Below are 18,469 nucleotides of genomic sequence, written 5' to 3'. Positions count from 1 at the left end.
GTAAGAAGGTGGACAGGGCTTTAAACCACCAACCTGCCTATCCCAAACCGAAGCAATGTGAAGGCAGGCAAGGTAGAAACGTTGCAGATCCTGCCCCTAAATTTTTCCAAACCCTTTCAAATATTATCCTGTCATGTGTAACATGTAGTGTGCGTGGGCTTGGAATTTTAGCATATCTGTGTAAATATGTATGATTGCTTTATGAGGCATACAGTGTTGCTTGTGAGCATGCATCAAACGAATTGTTTCTGGCAATATATGCATCCATGCAATACGTTTAACAGGGGGGTAGAAACGTGACAGTTATGAAAAACAGATCCTGTCCCAAAATTACCTCCAACCTGCTTTAAATATAATCCTGTCATGTGTAACATGTAGTGTGTGGCCTTGACAGTTTTGCATGTCTCTGTATATATGAATAAATGCTCGATGAGACAAACCGTGTTGCATGTGAGCAGGGATCAAACTTATTGTTTTTCACTATATGTGCATTCATGACAACTAAGAATGTTGCTGTGAGGGGAGTTTCTCCTATGTTCAATGAGAAACAAAGTCAAAGAGGACCGGGACTTCAAACCACCTACCTGCCAATGTCATGCCCAAAGCACTAACTACTACACCCGTTTTGAGAATACTGCTGTCACATAGGGGTCCTCCTGTGTTCAATGAGAAGTAAGAAGGTGGACAGGGCTTTAAACCACCAACCTGCCTATCCCAAACCGAAGCAATGTGAAGGCAGGCAAGGTAGAAACGTTGCAGATCCTGCCCCTAAATTTTTCCAAACCCTTTCAAATATTATCCTGTCATGTGTAACATGTAGTGTGCGTGGGCTTGGAATTTTAGCATATCTGTGTAAATATGTATGATTGCTTTATGAGGCATACAGTGTTGCTTGTGAGCATGCATCAAACGAATTGTTTCTGGCAATATATGCATCCATGCAATACGTTTAACAGGGGGGTAGAAACGTGACAGTTATGAAAAACAGATCCTGTCCCAAAATTACCTCCAACCTGCTTTAAATATAATCCTGTCATGTGTAACATGTAGTGTGTGGCCTTGACAGTTTTGCATGTCTCTGTATATATGAATAAATGCTCGATGAGACAAACCGTGTTGCATGTGAGCAGGGATCAAACTTATTGTTTTTCACTATATGTGCATTCATGACAACTAAGAATGTTGCTGTGAGGGGAGTTTCTCCTATGTTCAATGAGAAACAAAGTCAAAGAGGACCGGGACTTCAAACCACCTACCTGCCAATGTCATGCCCAAAGCACTAACTACTACACCCGTTTTGAGAATACTGCTGTCACATAGGGGTCCTCCTGTGTTCAATGAGAAGTAAGAAGGTGGACAGGGCTTTAAACCACCAACCTGCCTATCCCAAACCGAAGCAATGTGAAGGCAGGCAAGGTAGAGATGTCGTAACGTGGCTCAAGCACTTTCAGCATGTGTTTAAAGCCCTCGTTTTGCACAACCGAATATGGTCTCATGTCGGCACCTATAAACACACCGATAGCGTTTGTGATGGCTTTAGCCCGGTCTGATTGTGCAACAAGGGGCTGCTTAAATGCCGCGGTGATAAGCGGTTGTTGAGCAGCCTTCGTTTTCACTCCTGTCAGTGAAACACCGGGGTGATGTCGCTTCAAATGCGTGGCCATGCTTGATGTGTTTCCACTGTCATATGTCTTTCTTGCGCCACAGTGCCTACACACCGTCACGGTTTTATCCACTAACCTCTTTCCTTCATCATTATATTTGACAGGGAAGCCAAAATGCTCCCATACAGGGGATTTAAATGACGCGGGGCGTTCAAGCTCCTCCATTCCTCCGCTCGCCATGACCACGCTGTGTGTGGACTGAACATGCGCACAACTTTTTTTTTCATAAATCAATCCGCGGATCACGTGTGTGCCGATCCGAAGATATTGATCCGAACGGATCACGGATCAATGATGATCCGTTGCACCACTAAATGCTTTATATCGTCGATGCACTCTGCCAATTTGGATAGTTGGAAGGAATCATCTGGTCTTGATGAGATATATAGCTGAGTATCATCTGCATAACAGTGGAAGCTAATTCCATGTTTTCTAATAATGTTTCCAAGGGGCAGCATGTATATGGAGGCATGCAAGGGTCCTAAAACCGATCCCTGATGTAATCCATAATTTACTTGCGTTAGATTTGATGATTCCCCATTTAAGTGGACAAATTGATGTCTGTCTGATAAGTACGATCTGAACCATTGTAGTGCCTGTCCCTGAATACCGGTATAATTGTGTAAGCGATCTAGAAGTATTTTATGGTCTACAGTATCGAACGCAGCACTAAGGTCAAGCAGGACTAGGAGTGAGATGTTACCTTTATCTGATGCTATAAGCAGGTCGTTTGTAATTTTAACAAGCGCAGTTTCAGTACTATGATGTGGTCTAAAGCCTGACTGGAATTTTTCGTGTATGTCATTATTTTGTAAGAAAGAGCACAACTGAGTTGCCACTACTTTTTCTAGTATTTTAGACAGGTAAGGGAGATTTGAAATCGGTCTATAGTTTCCTAGTTCATTGGGGTCTAAGTTTGGTTTCTTGATAAGAGGCTTAATGACGGCCAGTTTAAAGGGTCCTGGGACATGGCCTAGATTAATTGACGAGTTGATAATGTTATAAATGGGCTCAATTGCAACGTGTAATAACTCTTTTAATAATTTAGTTGGTATGGGGTCTAATAAGCAAGTTGTAGGTTTAGATGTTGCAATAAATTTAATTAAATCTTCCCGTTTTATAGGTGAAAAACACTGTAGCCTTTCTTTTGGGGCGATGGTTGGTACTAATTTATAGGACAGACTTGGAGGTTGAGTTTTTACTATTTTGTCTCATATGTTTTTGATTTTATCTGTAAAAAAATTCATGAAATCATTGCTACCAAGGTGCGGCGGAATACCCAGGTCAGGTGAAGTCTGTTTATTTGTTAGTTTAGCAACTTTACTAAATAAAAACCTTGGATTGTTTTTGTTAGTTTCTATGAGGTTACGGAGGTGCTCAGCCTTTGCTGCTTTTAGTGCCTTTTTATAACAGTTTGCACTCTCTTTCCACGCAATTTTAAAGACCTCTAATTGGGTTTGTTTCCATTTGCGCTCCAGTTTACTTGTTTCTCTTTTAAGGGCGCGAGTGGTGCTATTGTACCATGGTGCTATGTTTTTCTCATTAATCTTTTTTGACTTCATAGGTGCGACAGCATCTAATGTATTAGAGAAATTAGTGCCCAATTTGCTGGTCATGTCATTGAGCGATTCTGTATTTATTGGTATGGTTATTAATGTAGTCAGATCTGGCAAGCTCTTTGCTAAACTATCTTTAGTAGTCGAGGTAATTGTTCTACCCTGTCGATAACGAGTTAATTGGCTGATTTCTGCAGTGCGCAGTGTACATGTAATAAGATAGTGATCAGTGACATCGTCGCTTTGAGGTATACTATCTATATTGGTTAGATCGGCTCCGTGAGATATAATCAAGTCTAGTGTATGATTAAATCGATGAGTGGGTCCATTGATGTGTTGTGTTACTCCAAAAGAGTGTAATAGCTCTGTAAACGCCACTGCTAATGCATCGTTAGCACTATCTACGTGGATATTAAAGTCTCCGACAATTAGTACTTTATCAACGTTAACCAATAGGTCCGATAGGAAGTCTGCAAACTCTTTCAGAAAATCAGTGTAGGGACCAGGGTGTCTATACACAGTAGCCAACATACAAGAAAGCAAGGATTTTTTACTATCAATTGGAACAATTATGTTCAACGCAAGCACTTCCAATGGTTTAAATTTATGCTCCGTTCTCTGAGTTACAGTAAGTAAGTCTCTAAAGATTGTTGCGACACCACCACCTCGACCAACCGGACGTGGCTCATGCATATAACAGTAGCTTGGTGGGGTACACTCATTTAGACCATAATAATCATTTGGTTTAAGCCAGGTTTCGGTAAGGCAAAGTATATCAAAACTGTTGTCTGTGATCATTTCATTTACAATAACTGCTTTTGAATTTAGTGATCTAATATTAAGTAGGCCGAACTTTATGAGTTTGTTTTGGTCGTTTATTACATTGTCCTCGGGTTTAATCACGATTAGATTTTTTCTCTGAGATTTGGCTATTTTGTTATTTTGTAGTATTATTCGGGGGACAGACACAGTCTCTATGCATTTGGAAGCAGTAACATTTCTAACAGATGAGTGGGAGGAACACAGACTATGGTTAAAGTTTTGACTTACCGCTGGGAGACGTAGTCAAGCGGTGCGTAGCGTCTTTGAAATGTTGTCAGACAGAAGTTCCGCTCCGATGCTGCTGGGGTGCAGGCCGTCAGGGCGGAAGAGCCTAGGTCGCTCCCAGAACAGATCAAAATGATCAACAAAGAGCAGCTTCTGTTCAATACACCATGACATCAACCATTTATTTAGAGCAAATAGTCTACTGAACTTTTCATTCCCTCGTCGGTAGGTAGGAAGCGGCCCTGATACGATGATCCTCGCTGTGGGCGATGCGTTGCGTACCGTCTCGATCAGACTCCTGAAGTCCCTCTTCAGGATCTCTGACTGCTGCATCCTGATGTCATTCACCCCCGCGTGCAGCACGACAGCTCCGACATTAGCATCGTCCTTCAGGATCGCAGGTACCTGCGCAGAGACATCAAGAACACGGGCGCCAGGAAAACAATGAGTGCGCACCTTACCTTTAGTGGAGGAAGCGCGTACTTTCCGGACGATTGAGTCTCCGATGACCACAGCGTTGCATTCCGTCTCGCAGAGGGCGGCAAAGCGGTTCCTGGTCAGGATCTCGAAGACCGGTGGCGGCGGTTGGGTCATCGCTCTAGTCCTGGCTCGCGCCTTTCGCCGTGGGTGTGCCGGTGCAGGAGTGAAGTTCATTTGGGCTGACCGTGTTCTCGAAGCCTGGGCTCTGTGCAGAGAAACACGCGGAGTAGAAGTGGAAGGAGTATTAAAATCGCGATGAAAACTTACCGCGGATTTGCGAGCGTCAGCTCTGGATTTTTCCAGCGCCGTTTTACGTTCTCGCAGCCGTGTCTGCTTCTCTAGTAGATCCTGGATCTGCTTCTCCACAGCCTCCAGTTCCGACTGAAGTGCGATCGTTTCCTCATCTGCACTCATAGTTACAAACACATCTGAAATATTAGCCATTAGTGATGTAATAATGAGAACCGTGTGTTAAGCAGTAAGTAGGCAGGCTGGGAATGCTAACAGCCTGAGCCTAATAGCGAGTGATCCGATAAAAATAAATTATCGGTGCGTTTAAGGATGATTTTTGGTATGGGATATACTTAAGGATATGTTTTTACCCTCGGTGAATAACAATTTAAAACACAAGTCTTAAGATATAACAAGAATAAATGATGTATTAAGAATAAGTTTGAAAGAGCTCCAACTCAAACCACGCGCTCTCAGCAAACAGGAAGTGACGTTATTACCATTCTAGGTTTGGGGCCAAGGCCAAGCAGTGTCGCCAGCCTTGCAGTTTTGGAGCCCAGGGAAAAGCCAGGGCCAGTGCTCATTAGCAGCTGTGAGCGCTGGCCGTGACTGCAAGCTGTTATTCATTACTGACACCTTGTCCGGCCGGCGGCTGCTGGTCGATTCTGGGGCTCAGCGCATCATCCTGCCGGCGATGCCTGTGGACACTATGGCTGGCGGGCATGGCCCCCCGATGGACGCTGCCAATGGCACACCCATTTGTACCTATGGCATGAGGTATGTGGAAGTGTGTTTTGCGCTCCTGGGGGCAGATTTCCCCTGCGATTCCAGACTGTTGGTGGATGTTACAAACTGCCGCCTGATCGACGCCCTCTCTTTTGCTTCGTACCCCTGCACGCTGGGAGGGGTGGGGGAGCTTTGTCTGTCGAACACGCTTGCCACCGGGGACCTGTATCAACGCCTGCTTGCAGAGTTCCCTGACATCACCACACCCACATTTTCATCGGCGGTGGCTAAGCATGGCGTAGAGCACTACATCACCACAGCTGGCCCCCCAGTCTATGCACGAGCCCAGCGCCTCGACTCTGCCAAGCTCGCGATCGCCAGGGAGGAGTTCACCACCATGGAGCACCTCGGCATCGTGCGCCGCTCTAACAGCCCATGGGCTTCCCCCCTACACATGGTGACCAAGGCTGATGGCGGTTGGCGTCCCTGTGGTGATTTCCATCGCCTGAACAACGCCACCACCCCGACCGGTACCCAGTACCACACATACAGGATTTCACCGCTGACCTAGCTGGCGCCACCATTTTTTCGAAGGTGGACCTGGTGTGCGGTTACCACCAGGTGCCTGTCCACCCGCAGGATGTTCCCAAAACAGCAGTTATCACACCCTTTGGCCTTTTCGAATTCCTACGGATGCCTTTCGGCTTCAAGGGTGCAGCGCAGACGTTTCAGCGCCTCATGGACTTTGTGCTGTGGGAGATGCCGTTCCTATTTGTTTACTTGGATGACATTCTCGTGGCCAGCGTGTCCGCAGACAACCACCTGACACATCTCCGGCAGTTGTTCGGCCGGCTCAGTGAGCATGGTCTCATCATCAACCCGGCTAAGTGCGAGTTTGGCCGGTCGTCCATCGCCTTCCTCGGCCACCACATCACCCCGCAGGGGGCCGCCCCCCTCCTCGCCAAGGTGGACGCTGTCGCCAAGTTCCCACGCCCACGCACTGTGAAGTCCCTGCAGGAGTTCCTGGGCATGGTGAACTTCTACAACCGTTTTCTCCCTCATGCGGCCCAACTTATGCGACCCTTGTACGACACCCGTCTACGACCGCCCCTGTGGCTCTTACTACGGATGCCTCTGATTACGCCGTGGGGGCTGTGTGTGAACAGTGGGTGGGCAGCCGCTGGCCTTTTTCAGTAGGAAGCTCCGTGACAACGAGAGGAAATACAGCGCCTTCGACAGGGAGCTCCTGGGTCTTTTCCTCTCCATCATTTCTGTTTCCTATTGGAGGGCCGGCGTTTCACAGCTTTCATTGACTACAAACCGCTGACGTTTGCCATGACCAAGTCTTCGGAACCATGGTCTGGTCGACAGCAGCGTCAGCTTTCAGCTATCCCCGAGTTCACTACTGACATTCAGCATGTGGCCGGCAAAGACAATTTCATCGCCGACTGCTTCTCCCGGGCGGTTGCCGGGTCCGTCCACTTGGGCCTCGACTACGTTGCTATGACTGAGGATCAGACCGCGGACACTGAGGTGCAAGCCTACAGGACGGCCTCTACAGCGCTGCTCATGGAGGATGTGGTTTTTGACACTGCCAACGCTACACTCCTCTTCGACATCTCCACTGGCCAACCGCGACCTCTGGTACCTTCTGGCTGGAGGCGTAAGGTCCTTGACGCCATCCACGGCCTTTCCCACCCAGGGGTGAAGGCCTCTACCAAGCTGGTGGGGGCTAAGTTCATCTGGCTGGGCCTGTGGAAGGACGTCAGGGCCTGGGCTGTGCCCTGTGTAGCGTGCCAGCGTGCAAAAGTGACTCGTCATACCAAGGCCCCCTTGGCACCCTTCAAGGTGCCGGAGAGACATTTTGATCATGTGAATGTGGACCTGGTGGGCCCACTTCCCCCCTCCCGTAGTTACACCTACCTCCTCACCATGGTGGACAGGACCACCAGGTGGCCAGGATCACCAGGTGGCCAGGACCACCAGGTGGCCAGGACCACCAGGTGGCCAGAAGTGGTTCCCCTGTCCTCTACTACATCAGCCGAAGTGGCCCGGGAGTTCGTTATGGCCTGGGTGGCCCGTTTCGGCACACTGTCCAACCTCTTCTCGGACCGAGGTCCGCAGTTCACATCGGAGCCTTGGACTGCGGTCGCCGAGGTCCTGGGGATGAAGGTCAGCTGTACCACAGCCTATAACCCACAGAGCAACGGACTTTGCGAGCGGTTTCATCGTGACATGAAGGCCGCGTTAAGGGCCCGCCTTACGGGCTGCGACTGGGCTGACCGTCTCCCATGGGTTATGGTGTACAGCCAGCCTCTGCGCGTCCCGGGGGAGTTTCTTCCAGATGCCACAGCCCCGTGGTCGGTGGCCTCTCATCGTGCTGTGTCCCGGGACATTGCCAATGCTTTCGTTCCTATTCCAACGTCTCACCATGGCCTCCCCGAGTCCTACGTACCCAAGGATTTACCGTCAGCCAAGTATGTCTTCATCTGCCACGATGGCCATCATCCCCCGCTGCGCCCCCCCTATGATGGGCCCTTCCTCGTCCTGGTGGGAGGGTCCAAGAACTTCGTTGTGGATATGGGGGGCAGGCCTGAGTGGGTGGCTATAGACCGTCTCAAGCTTGCTCATGTGGATGTTGGCGAAACACCTCAGCTGGTCCAGCCCCCACGGCGAGGGCGCCCCCCCTGCGGCAGCCTCGGCCCCTGCCCTGCCCCTTGCTGTTCGCCCCTCTCCTGATAAGAACAGCCATTATGGCCACCTGGTCTGCCCCCCTATACGTTGCCTTTCCTAGGCATTGTTATGAGCTGGACTGTTCTTTTTTTTCTTTTTTTTGCACTAGTTAATAGAGCCCTATGTTCTATTTGGGGTACCTGTTCGGTCTGGCCCTGTTTGTATGGGTGAATTCTGGGGGGGGGCTGTGTGGTGTCCCACAAGTAAGACTGAAAGAGACATTCACCAAGGTACTGTACCTTTAAGGGAGGAGGGGTAGATTGGTAGTTTTCGGGTTAACGTGAGGTAGCAGATACTCCTCGCTCATTGTTCAGTGTGATATACTGTATATATTTTTGTAGTGGAGAAGTAAAGCTGACTCGATGCATCTCCGTCTCTTGTCTCCTCATTTATTGCACTCCACATGGTTTATTTTATTGCTTGTTTTGTCTTTTTTTTATTTTAAGTCATCCCAAGGTAGTTGCTTGTGGCCCCCGGTTGAGAAACAGGCTGCGTTGTCCAAATACCACCACTTGTATCGAAAGCCAACAGGATCACAATCCGCGTGCTTTTGATCGCAGTTTTAATATTAAAATATCGATTTCTTAACGCTGCCAGGCGTTAAATAAGCGCCGCCTTGTGCTAAATTAACATCATACGCCGCCACGCATTTAAATAACGCCGCACGCCGATCGACGTTAACGTCACACGTCACTCAAAATGCAAACTTATTAGCTAATATACATATCCCCTCCTCTTCTGGGTTTGCGAGCTCTATGGCAAGTCGGAGGCTCGGAGCATCCAGTACAATTTCCAAGAGTGCTGTTCACCTAGGTTAACTGTATCGGAAGCCAACAGGTTCACAATTCGCATGCTTTAGATCGCCGTATTAATATTAAAACGCCGATTTCTTAACGCCGCCAGGCGTTGACAAATGATGACAGAATTTGGAGTAAAGCAAGTTGTTGTTAGTCAACAGGTTAGCTTGGTTGGCTAGCAGTCGCATGTTGCATCTGTAGCTGGTTCGAGTCCCGCTCGGACCATTTGCAGATTTTTACATCGTTGGTCTTGTTATGTTTATCTGTGTCACAGGGATTTTTTTTATATATATAAAGATAATTAGGAATAAGAGCTCTTTTTCCACAAAAACTTACAGTATATTCTAAGTTTCTTAATCGCTCTCAACACCGTCCATACAGCCTCGCCAACAGCATTTCAATAATCACCTTAAGGCACATCACCTGCCTACTTAAATGTCATTAGCACGCGACCACTCACATTACCTACGGGACATATTGCCATTTACCTCCGTGAAGAGACTGACGCTATACCGTGTGTGGAACTGACTTTCAGCCGAGCATCTAGATATAATTAATTTGACTCGACAAAGCATATGAAACAATATAAAAATGATGACTATGCTGAAAGCCACACAGTAAAATCGCTAGTGTTAAAAAAGGTCAAATTAACACTCACATTGTTTATATAATCAATAATGTGCAGGAATAAGAGCTCTTTTAAATCGACGGAAATTTCCACAACCGTATCAACATTCTGTTAACGACTTGCACTTGACTTTTGCTGCTAAAGCCTATACTGAACTCACACATCATGGACTTTCTTGCTATAACAGGACGAACGAACAGCAAGACGCTACGCATTTGGCAGACGCTTATCCAAAGCGACTTGCAGCGCATTTTCGATATGCTTTTATCAGTATGTGATTTTAATTTCCATGTAACGGAAATTGATTGACTATAAGAAAAATAATGGTGCGCAATGGTTGTAATGTAATAAGCATGAACTTATTAACTAAAACAACACAGCCCTAGTCAATGCCAAATGCCTTGCCATTTACCTCCGTGAAGAGACTGACGCTATATCATGTGTGTAACTACAAAGAAGCTTCTGTTACTAAAAATAAACAGCCACATTTCCATTTGAAATAAAAAATATTATGCATTCTTTATATTATTCAGCTCATGGAACTATGTACGGGATCCAGGGCTGGTGGCGTATGTTTCAAAAACATAATTAAAAATACTATCATGCATTTTAATGCACAGATTTAGACTATTTTTGGCCAAATAAATTGCATTCATCATATTACTGCAAAACATGTCCACTTTAAGCAAAAAGAGTCTGACTATTGGGTTAAAGGACTTACATACAGTAAAAGAGAAAATAGAGTGCAGTGTTGAGAGTTATTCAAAGATTATAAGTCACAAAATTGATCTTACCCTGACTGAACATCCAGAACGTGCGCATATTAGATAATACACAAGATTTGTGTCTCAAATATTTTTTGTATTGTCAACATTTACCAGCCATTTACAAAAAAATATGTTTTAAGTTGTTTCTTGAATGAAGAGAGAGACGTGGTTGACCGGACTGTATCTGGAAGATCGTTCCACCATGTTTTTAAATGCAAAAGACAGAAGTTTTAAATGGAAATATATATTGTTTTATTTATTTAATGCAGAACAACAGGTGCATTACAACAAAGTGTTTCCTTTATGCAAAAATAAAATGAAAAAGACACCTAGCCATCTTAGATAAATATACATTGTCAAATGAAAATAAATAAAAGCTAATTGTTTAGCCTGCATTGAACTTATACAGAGCCTCAATACAGGTCAACGGAACACAGTGAAGTCTAAAAGAAAACAAATTAAGCCGATTTATATCTAAATGCTCGTCTGAATGTCAGTTCCACACAGGGTAGCGTCAGTCTCTTCATGGAGGTAAATGGCAATATGTCCCGTAGGTAATGTGAGTGATCGTGTGCTAATGAAATTTAAGTGGGCAGGTGATGTGCATTAAGGTGATTATTGAAATGCTGTTGGCGAGGCGGATGGTGTCGGGAGCGATTAAGAAACTTAGAATATACTGTAAATTTGTTGTGGAAAAACAGCTCTTATTCCTGACTATCTTTATATATTAACCACGCATTAAATGCTGAAATATAAAAAAATCCCTGTGACACAGATAAACATAACAAGACCAACGATGTAAAAATCTGCAAATGGTCCGAGCGGGACTCGAACCAGCTACAGACACAACATGCGACTGCGAGCCAACCGAGCTAACCTGCTGACTAACAACGACTTGCTTTACTCCCAATTCTGACATCATTTACGCACCCGCATTTACACATTGCTTCCTGGAACATACTGCATTAGTTACATGTTTTTCTTTTCAGCTGGTTTTTCTTTCAATTCTTTCCATTTTTGTTTTCCACAAAGTTAAGCTGGATATGTATTTGAGATAACACTACGGTCAGACGGTTTCATAAGACGCGCGCGTGCCAGATGTTAATTTAGCGCCTGGCGGCGTTAAGAAATCGGCATTTTAATATTAATACGGCGATCAAAAGCACGCGAATTGTGAACCTGTTGGCTTTCGATAGAATTGTGAACCTGTTGGTTTTCGATACCCAAACGGTTTTCCATACCAAACGGCTTTCCATATGGCGGCGTTAAGAAATCGGTGTTTTAATATTAATACGGCGATTAAAAGCACGCGAATTGTGATTATTGTTGGCTTTCAATACACTTGTATGACGGTATTTCAGTAGCAAAACTTGAGAGCATGTAGATTTTAATTTGTGAACTTGTAAAGTAAGTATTTGTACATGTACACTAAAATGTACACCCACAGCCCCAATGTGAAAATTTGTAAAATAAAAAACTGAAGTTGAATGTTGAGATTTGCACTCGTAGACAAAACTCACAAATCTGTCTTCTGAATTTGCAGAAAAATAGTCACAAATGTGTAAACTGGCATTTACAAAATACATTGGCAGATACAAATGCATAGCACATATTTACACGTTTTCCTAGATTCAGATTTGAATTGCAACCACAAATAGGCATCCGCAACCTCTCAAATCTGTCACTGCAGTTTCCAATTTTTCCGCCTTGACTTTTGCTACTACTTTCGCGATAAACCCGTTGCAAAACTAACTTGAGCACTTGAAAGCTCAGAGGCGAGAGAAAGAACGGCATTTGATGACATCACGCGGCTGAGCCACACTGCCCCCTAATGGCAGGAAAAAACACAATGAAAGGAGTTTTTTAAATCACTAATACAGTATTTAATTAAAGATGAAACTCTAAATCAATAAATGAATGTTCCTTAACTAAAATACTACTTACGGCTACTTTTTTACTATAAATTAACTTTTCTGTTTTATTCTCTTTTATATTTACTGCAGTATATCTTTGTTCAATGTTTGTCCTTTATTATATATTTATTGCTTTTCTACCCCATCTGCAACGCAGCCATAGATTGCTAAACCTAGATTGCGCTCTGTCGATCGCAGATCGCACGGAAGCTTGTAAGCGCATGTGTATGAATCGGTTCGGCGATCTGCTAGTTCGGTCTGCGCATGAGCGGGGACGCGCAGGGAAAGTAGTGGGACTGGGAGCAGCTGTGGCAAATGTTCCACCAGTCCAGCAATTTTAAGAAAAAGGGGTAATTAATTAAAAGGAGAAAACACATTAACGCCCATTAACCGGGCACGATTGAAGAAATGCGTTTTGGACACCATCGGTTAGCTGCTAAGAGCTCAAAGTAGCAGATCGGAGCGTTTCTGAATGGAAACAAAACAACCACGAAGACTGACAATAAAAAGCAAACATTCCTACAGGTTTTAACTGACACCATACCGAACTTGGAATTCAGTACGTCAGCACTGCACATACTCGGGTTTTCAACCGTCATCATTTTTGAAAGTATCTTGTCGTCTATGTGAAAACGTGAAACTCAGGAAACAATGAAGACCTAACTCATGTTAGCCGCTGAGCTGGCCCAGCTCGAAAGTCTCCGTGCGTTTCTTTTTTCACCGGGAAACTTTCTTCATTCGCTTTAAAAGACTGGAAAAAGAAGTTTTAACAAAGTTAAAGAAGAAGCTTAGGCTCTCTTCTCATTTTTTGCATGGAGGTTAGGGGCGAGGACAGGGGATCGGACGGCAGCAGAGGCCCCGACTCGACCCACTTTCCTCTTTACTCTAAACCCGCACGAGTGCGGGTCACGAATTCTGACGTGATGATCTATCCTAGCGCTGGAGAGGATCTCACGGGGAGAGCTACTTCTGCTGGCTGCGAGTCTCCTTCTTCAGACGGTCCGGGCAGCAGCCGGATGTCCCCCACTGACGGGCCCACGGTCTTCCCACCTTTACCACCGCCACCTCCGCCGCCGCCTGGATTCGGGGTGCACGGGAGTGTGGATGAAAGTGATCAACAGGATGGACCGGAATATGAGGAAGAGGAGGTTGTGTTCCCACTCTCCGCGCCGCCCACCAACCAGTAAGTTTTCATCTCTCCCTTGTTATTAAAAATGTATGGACTCCTGGTATGGGTTATAAGAAGGCGCAGGCCTGCAATTGCCAATAGGCTGTCTTTTAAAACATTTCAAACTGGCTACGTAGACCGCATTTGCGGGCGATAGTAGCGCAACACACTGATCCATTGACAAATATTCCTGAAAACTCTAGAAATTTCTAAGCATATGCTTATTTGTTTTACATTTTGCATCATTATTCTGATTATGTGTGGTTGTGTATATGGTGTGTATTGCAATAGTGCTGTAGTTTCAAAGTATTTAATTCTCCCACTGCATTCTTGTTTTTTATTGTAATGTAGTTTTGATCTGTTATTATCATTGACACGGAGATTTCAAACGGCAACAGTATCTCTGTAAACGATTTGCTGCTCATGTATCCAGATTTTCCTTTTGCAGACATTGTGGAACCATGAGTGCATGTAAATTAACGCCGTTTTACACAAGCCTAAGATAAATTATAGATATTATGACTCTCTTTTATCTCAGTTGCTCAAGAACAGGCTGATAATAAGTGAGTTTTAATACTGTTGTCTTGTCTATAAACAAGGTTATCTCTTTTTAGTGAGTCAAGCTAAACCATGGTTATTGTAGTGAAATAATTTGCTTACGAATCAATAATTTTATAATGAAGTAAATGACAATGATATACAGCGATTTTGATATAATTTTAACCATTTCTAATTGATGATTCCAAAGCTATCTCCGATAGTTCTCAACTTCCCACAATCGTGACAGTCTTATGTAGGTATTAGTTTGATGGCCAGAAGACTTCATGAGTGATGTCATTGTCGTCAGCTGGAAATTGTCACAAAGGCCCTGTCACACTTTAATTTATTGTTTAGCCGTGCAATTTATTATTTTAAAACAAAAAAATGTGAATATTTTGATAGTCTATTGTCCATACTCCATAATGTAATGTTCAGGGCTCCAGACTTAACTTTTTTTACTTTTAGCAGCGCAAGCAAAAAATTTAGGTGCACAACTTAAATCAGCCTGCAATGCAATTATTCATTTACATTTATGCATTTGGCAGACGCTTTTTTCTAAAGCGACTTACATTGCATTGTATTATGCATTTGTTTCTGAATTTGTGCAGTCCCCTGGGATCGAACGCACGACCTTGGCATTGCTAGTGCCATGCTCTAACCACTGAGCCACAGGAATGCTATTTTCCCCAAAGTAACTGTATTACTGATACTGACAAAAAGTTATTTGATGACTGCATCTCTTTAAATACGCAGAACCAAATCTGCAGAGTCTACAGAGAAGCTTTGTTATTGATTGGTGCTAAATAGAGAGACTGTAATCTAAATTAATTTGAACAAACAGAAATTGTGTTTGTCAAAAAGTATGTTTAATTGCTAACAGTGTTACCCCTTAAAGCAAAATGAAAGATCTTGTGTTACGCTCTTACGATGATTTTACTGTATAAAGGACACTTTTCCTCATGTTCACACAACACATGTAAATATAACATCAAATAAAACTTAACAAGAGCATTCGCCTGTCGTTCGTTCTTGCTGTGAATGGATTTGAAATGATCCAGTGCTGTCTAAAGTAATATACAGATAAATGACGTTTCCTGAACTCCTCTGCGGTTAGTTTAGTTTTAAACGTCTCATATATAAAATTGTTCGAACTCGGGCTCAAGAAATCCGTCACAGCAAACAGCGACTCGTAGTAATGCGCTCGTGTGTGTGTGTTTGTAAACTTGTCAATGACGTCCTGGATTGTGCGCGGCAGCGGGAAACATCAGTGACTATCACTATCATTGACTATCACACACAGCCTACACTGGTGGCGGGTCGCGTTCTACTCATCTCACCTCATTCACACACACTCACCTCATTCACTGCTTCACTCACTCACACACTCACCTCATTCACTGCTTCACTCACTCACACACTCGCCTCATTCACTGCTTCACTCGCCTCATTCACTGCTATTTTTTTACTCCTCGTATCTTCATGAAACTTTTCGGGGTGATGATGTAACAAATGGCTCTTCATATTAGTCATATGCCCCGAATTGTACTTCACCGCAGTGTCTGCATATTGTTTTTTGTCTGTCCGTCACCTTTTCTCCCTTCTTGTCACGGGAAAACCGAAATGCTTCCACACTAGAGGTCTGCAACCTGACCCGAGCCCGATGGGGCACGAAAAACTCGCGTGCTTCGGGTCGGGTTCGGGTTAATGTTTAACAAATAGCCTCGGGTTTGGGTTTGTAACTAAAAAATATATAGGCTATATACAAACAAGTATTTGCGTGCCGTGGCCTGTGCTTGTGTGTTTGCTGCGTTGCGACCACAAAAAAAAAACGAGCAAAAACGCACACTTTTCGCATAAACTGTTCTACGCACGTGCTCCCGCTCTTGTCCTCGTTGTCACAACACAGCAGGTGATGGTAAGATGCATGCGATAAAGCAAAATATTAGCGATGGAAAACGTTTTACAGTTCAAAATGATGTAGGGAAAGCTGCACTCTGGAAGAATTATGATCTTGTCATTACTGTCAAGACTGGCCCGTAGTGTCCTTCATCAGCATCCCTGCAAGTGACGTTAGCAGCAGCGAGAGGAACTTCAGTGTAGCTGGGCTAACTTTTAATCAGAGGAGGACGGCGCTTAAGGGTTCAAAAATTATTTTTGACTTTTACACTTGTTCACCCACAACAAAGTTTAGTGATTGGTAAGTCTGTGCTATTTCTTATTTTTTCTTGTGTGTTCACTGCTGAGGGGGCCGCCGTGCCTTGATGAAACTGTGTTTGCCTACATGTAGCTATTTGTTTAATTATTATCGCAAGCAATCATAAAATGCAGCATACTTCAACAAAGCTTGCTGTTAAACGCACTTCGGGTTCGGGCTTAAAATGTAACTGTAATGGTCGGGCCGGGTCAGGTTAAACAATCCCGGGTACGGGCCGGTTTCGGGCTTTCGTTTTTAGCTCGTGCAGACCTCTATTCCACACATCCTATTTATAATTTTGCTTTAGCTTCAACAATTTGTAAATCCATTTCTATGCCACTAGCGGCATCCGCCATTTTCGCTCAACTTGATCTGTAGCGGGCGGCAGCAGAGCGCAGAGGATGATGGGCACGCATGGGTTGATAGGAATTGTAGTTCCCGCTACCCTGAACTCGCTCCATTCGGCTGAAAAAACTACACTTTGCCTGGAAGATCTATCGTCATGCGACCACGATAATATAGGAAAAATTTGCTGTCTCAATACTTCGATATTTACAATACCGTTACATCCCTAGTAGATACTACTGCATAACTATGATTTGTTATATCCGCCTGTTTCGTGCTCTTTTAGATCCACGTAGTACAAGTTATAAATAAAAAGCCATTGTACTTTAAAGTAGTGTTGTCACGATACCAAACTTCAGTACCAGTCGGTACTAAATGTGACGATACTTGCATTTCCCGCTATCATTTTGAGTGCTGTTGAACAGATTATGAAAGACCTCTGATTGGCTATTGTGGCAAGTGAAGCAACGAGACGTACACAGAATAGCATTAACAAACCCCGGAGGGTGCTTTATTTACAAATAGTGAAAGTGAAGGGTACAACCGCCAGTGGGGAAAAGTCCAAACTCCTGGGTGCTCCTCTTCTGTGTTGTGCTCCAGGGTGTGGGAGAAGTGTTGTTGTGGGTGATCGTGCAAGGTCTGCCGGTCGTCAGCCACTTGTTTCTGGAGGGGGAGAGAAAACAGTCAATGTTAGTCCTCATGCCTTGGAGACGTTGCCCGTCTGTGTCTTCTTCCCTCGCTCTCTTTATAGAGCGGGTGATTAGAATTAGGTGCTGATGACCGGCAGGTGCTTGATTTCCTCCGTTTCCCGGGCGACGCTAATTGTGCAAGGGGTGATTTGCCACACTATTGTGTTTCCAAGGTCATCGGATATGTCTTTGAATGGCTCCTTACCAAGCGCTTGCGCAACCAAACCCGGAAGCACGTGAAATGATCATTAGCCGGGTTTCCATCCAAAGTTGCGAATTTAGCTTATGCGCAAAATTGGAATATCGCATAAAACATTTTCGAATAAGCACCGTTTCCATCCAAATAGTCAACCGTCACTTCCTAATAAACTGCCACTAAATATCAGTAAGAAAAGTAGCCACTGAATATAATGATTTTCATATAGAATAATACTTGCGCAAGCAGACGATTACGAAACACAATAAATGCTGTGCTTTTGTGGATGCCTGCTGTTTGGGAAACAGTCGTGACAGTTCTAAGAGGCAATTACAGAATACTTTGACGACTTTGCTCAGGCATTTAAGAATGACCGTAACAACATTTCTCATGCTGTGTAACAAGATCAGTTCTCTGGTTAGTCAGGTTACGCCGTCTCATAGTGCAGTTACGTGGCTTTTTGGGGGAATTTATTCGGCAAATGCGTTTCCATCTCCCATTATTCGCATTAACCCTTTTTCGCAAAACTGAAAAACCACCCCAAGCGAGCGTAAAAACATTTTGCGAATTAAGGGTTTTTAATTTGAAATTTGGCATTTCCATCACTCGTTTCTGATGCGAAACTTCAAAATGCGAATAAAACCAGAGTGATGGAAACCCGCTTATTGCATCGCACTCTCTACCGAGCGCTTACACAGATACACACGGAAGCGTTTGATTTTTACTTTGATAGACTTTCAGACGCTAATTCCAATTATGAATTTTATATTGATATAATGTTGATCAGTAACTGCC

General features: G+C 44.3%; 2 protein-coding genes across 6 annotated transcripts in view; one reads left to right on the top strand and one right to left on the bottom strand.

Annotated features, from left to right (window-relative positions):
* Nucleotides 1–1,495: 1,495 nt before the first annotated feature.
* LOC130549963 (uncharacterized) lies at nucleotides 1,496–17,537 on the bottom strand. Of its 4 annotated transcripts, none has more exons than XM_057327288.1 (3): nucleotides 17,334–17,536; nucleotides 4,751–5,151; nucleotides 1,496–4,672 (listed from the first exon to the last, which is right to left on the bottom strand). In XM_057327288.1, exon 3 carries the CDS (start codon nucleotides 4,016–4,018, stop codon nucleotides 2,876–2,878), a length of 1,143 nt encoding a protein of 380 aa, XP_057183271.1. In that variant the 5' UTR covers nucleotides 4,019–4,672; nucleotides 4,751–5,151; nucleotides 17,334–17,536; the 3' UTR covers nucleotides 1,496–2,875. The 4 variants fall into 4 exon arrangements, with proteins under 4 accessions (XP_057183271.1, XP_057183270.1, XP_057183272.1 ...); XM_057327290.1 differs by having other exon boundaries at nucleotides 1,507–4,672; nucleotides 17,334–17,537; XM_057327287.1 differs by having other exon boundaries at nucleotides 1,496–5,151.
* LOC130549964 (ras GTPase-activating protein 1-like) overlaps nucleotides 12,060–18,469 on the top strand; it is a 54,848-nt gene continuing 48,438 nt past the window's right edge. Inside the window, exon 1 of one of the 2 annotated variants that reach the window (XM_057327292.1) lies at nucleotides 12,060–13,725. In XM_057327292.1, coding sequence (XP_057183275.1) covers nucleotides 13,355–13,725 — 371 coding nt within the window. In that variant the 5' untranslated portion in view covers nucleotides 12,060–13,354. The remainder of the gene's footprint in view (nucleotides 13,726–18,469) is intronic. The other variant, XM_057327291.1, reaches the window with a different exon arrangement.

Source organism: Triplophysa rosa, unplaced genomic scaffold (assembly GCF_024868665.1).
Source record: "Triplophysa rosa unplaced genomic scaffold, Trosa_1v2 scaffold1_ERROPOS8542417, whole genome shotgun sequence".
Classification (NCBI taxonomy): domain Eukaryota; kingdom Metazoa; phylum Chordata; class Actinopteri; order Cypriniformes; family Nemacheilidae; genus Triplophysa; species Triplophysa rosa.
The sequence above is the reverse complement of the archived record's forward strand: the minus strand, read 5'-3'. Positions and strand labels throughout refer to the sequence as shown.

What these genes read in the sequence shown, in the direction of transcription:
- LOC130549963 (XM_057327287.1), bottom strand. Translation starts at nt 4,018, where the DNA reads ATGATCACAGACAACAGTTTTGATATACTTTGCCTTACCGAAACCTGG.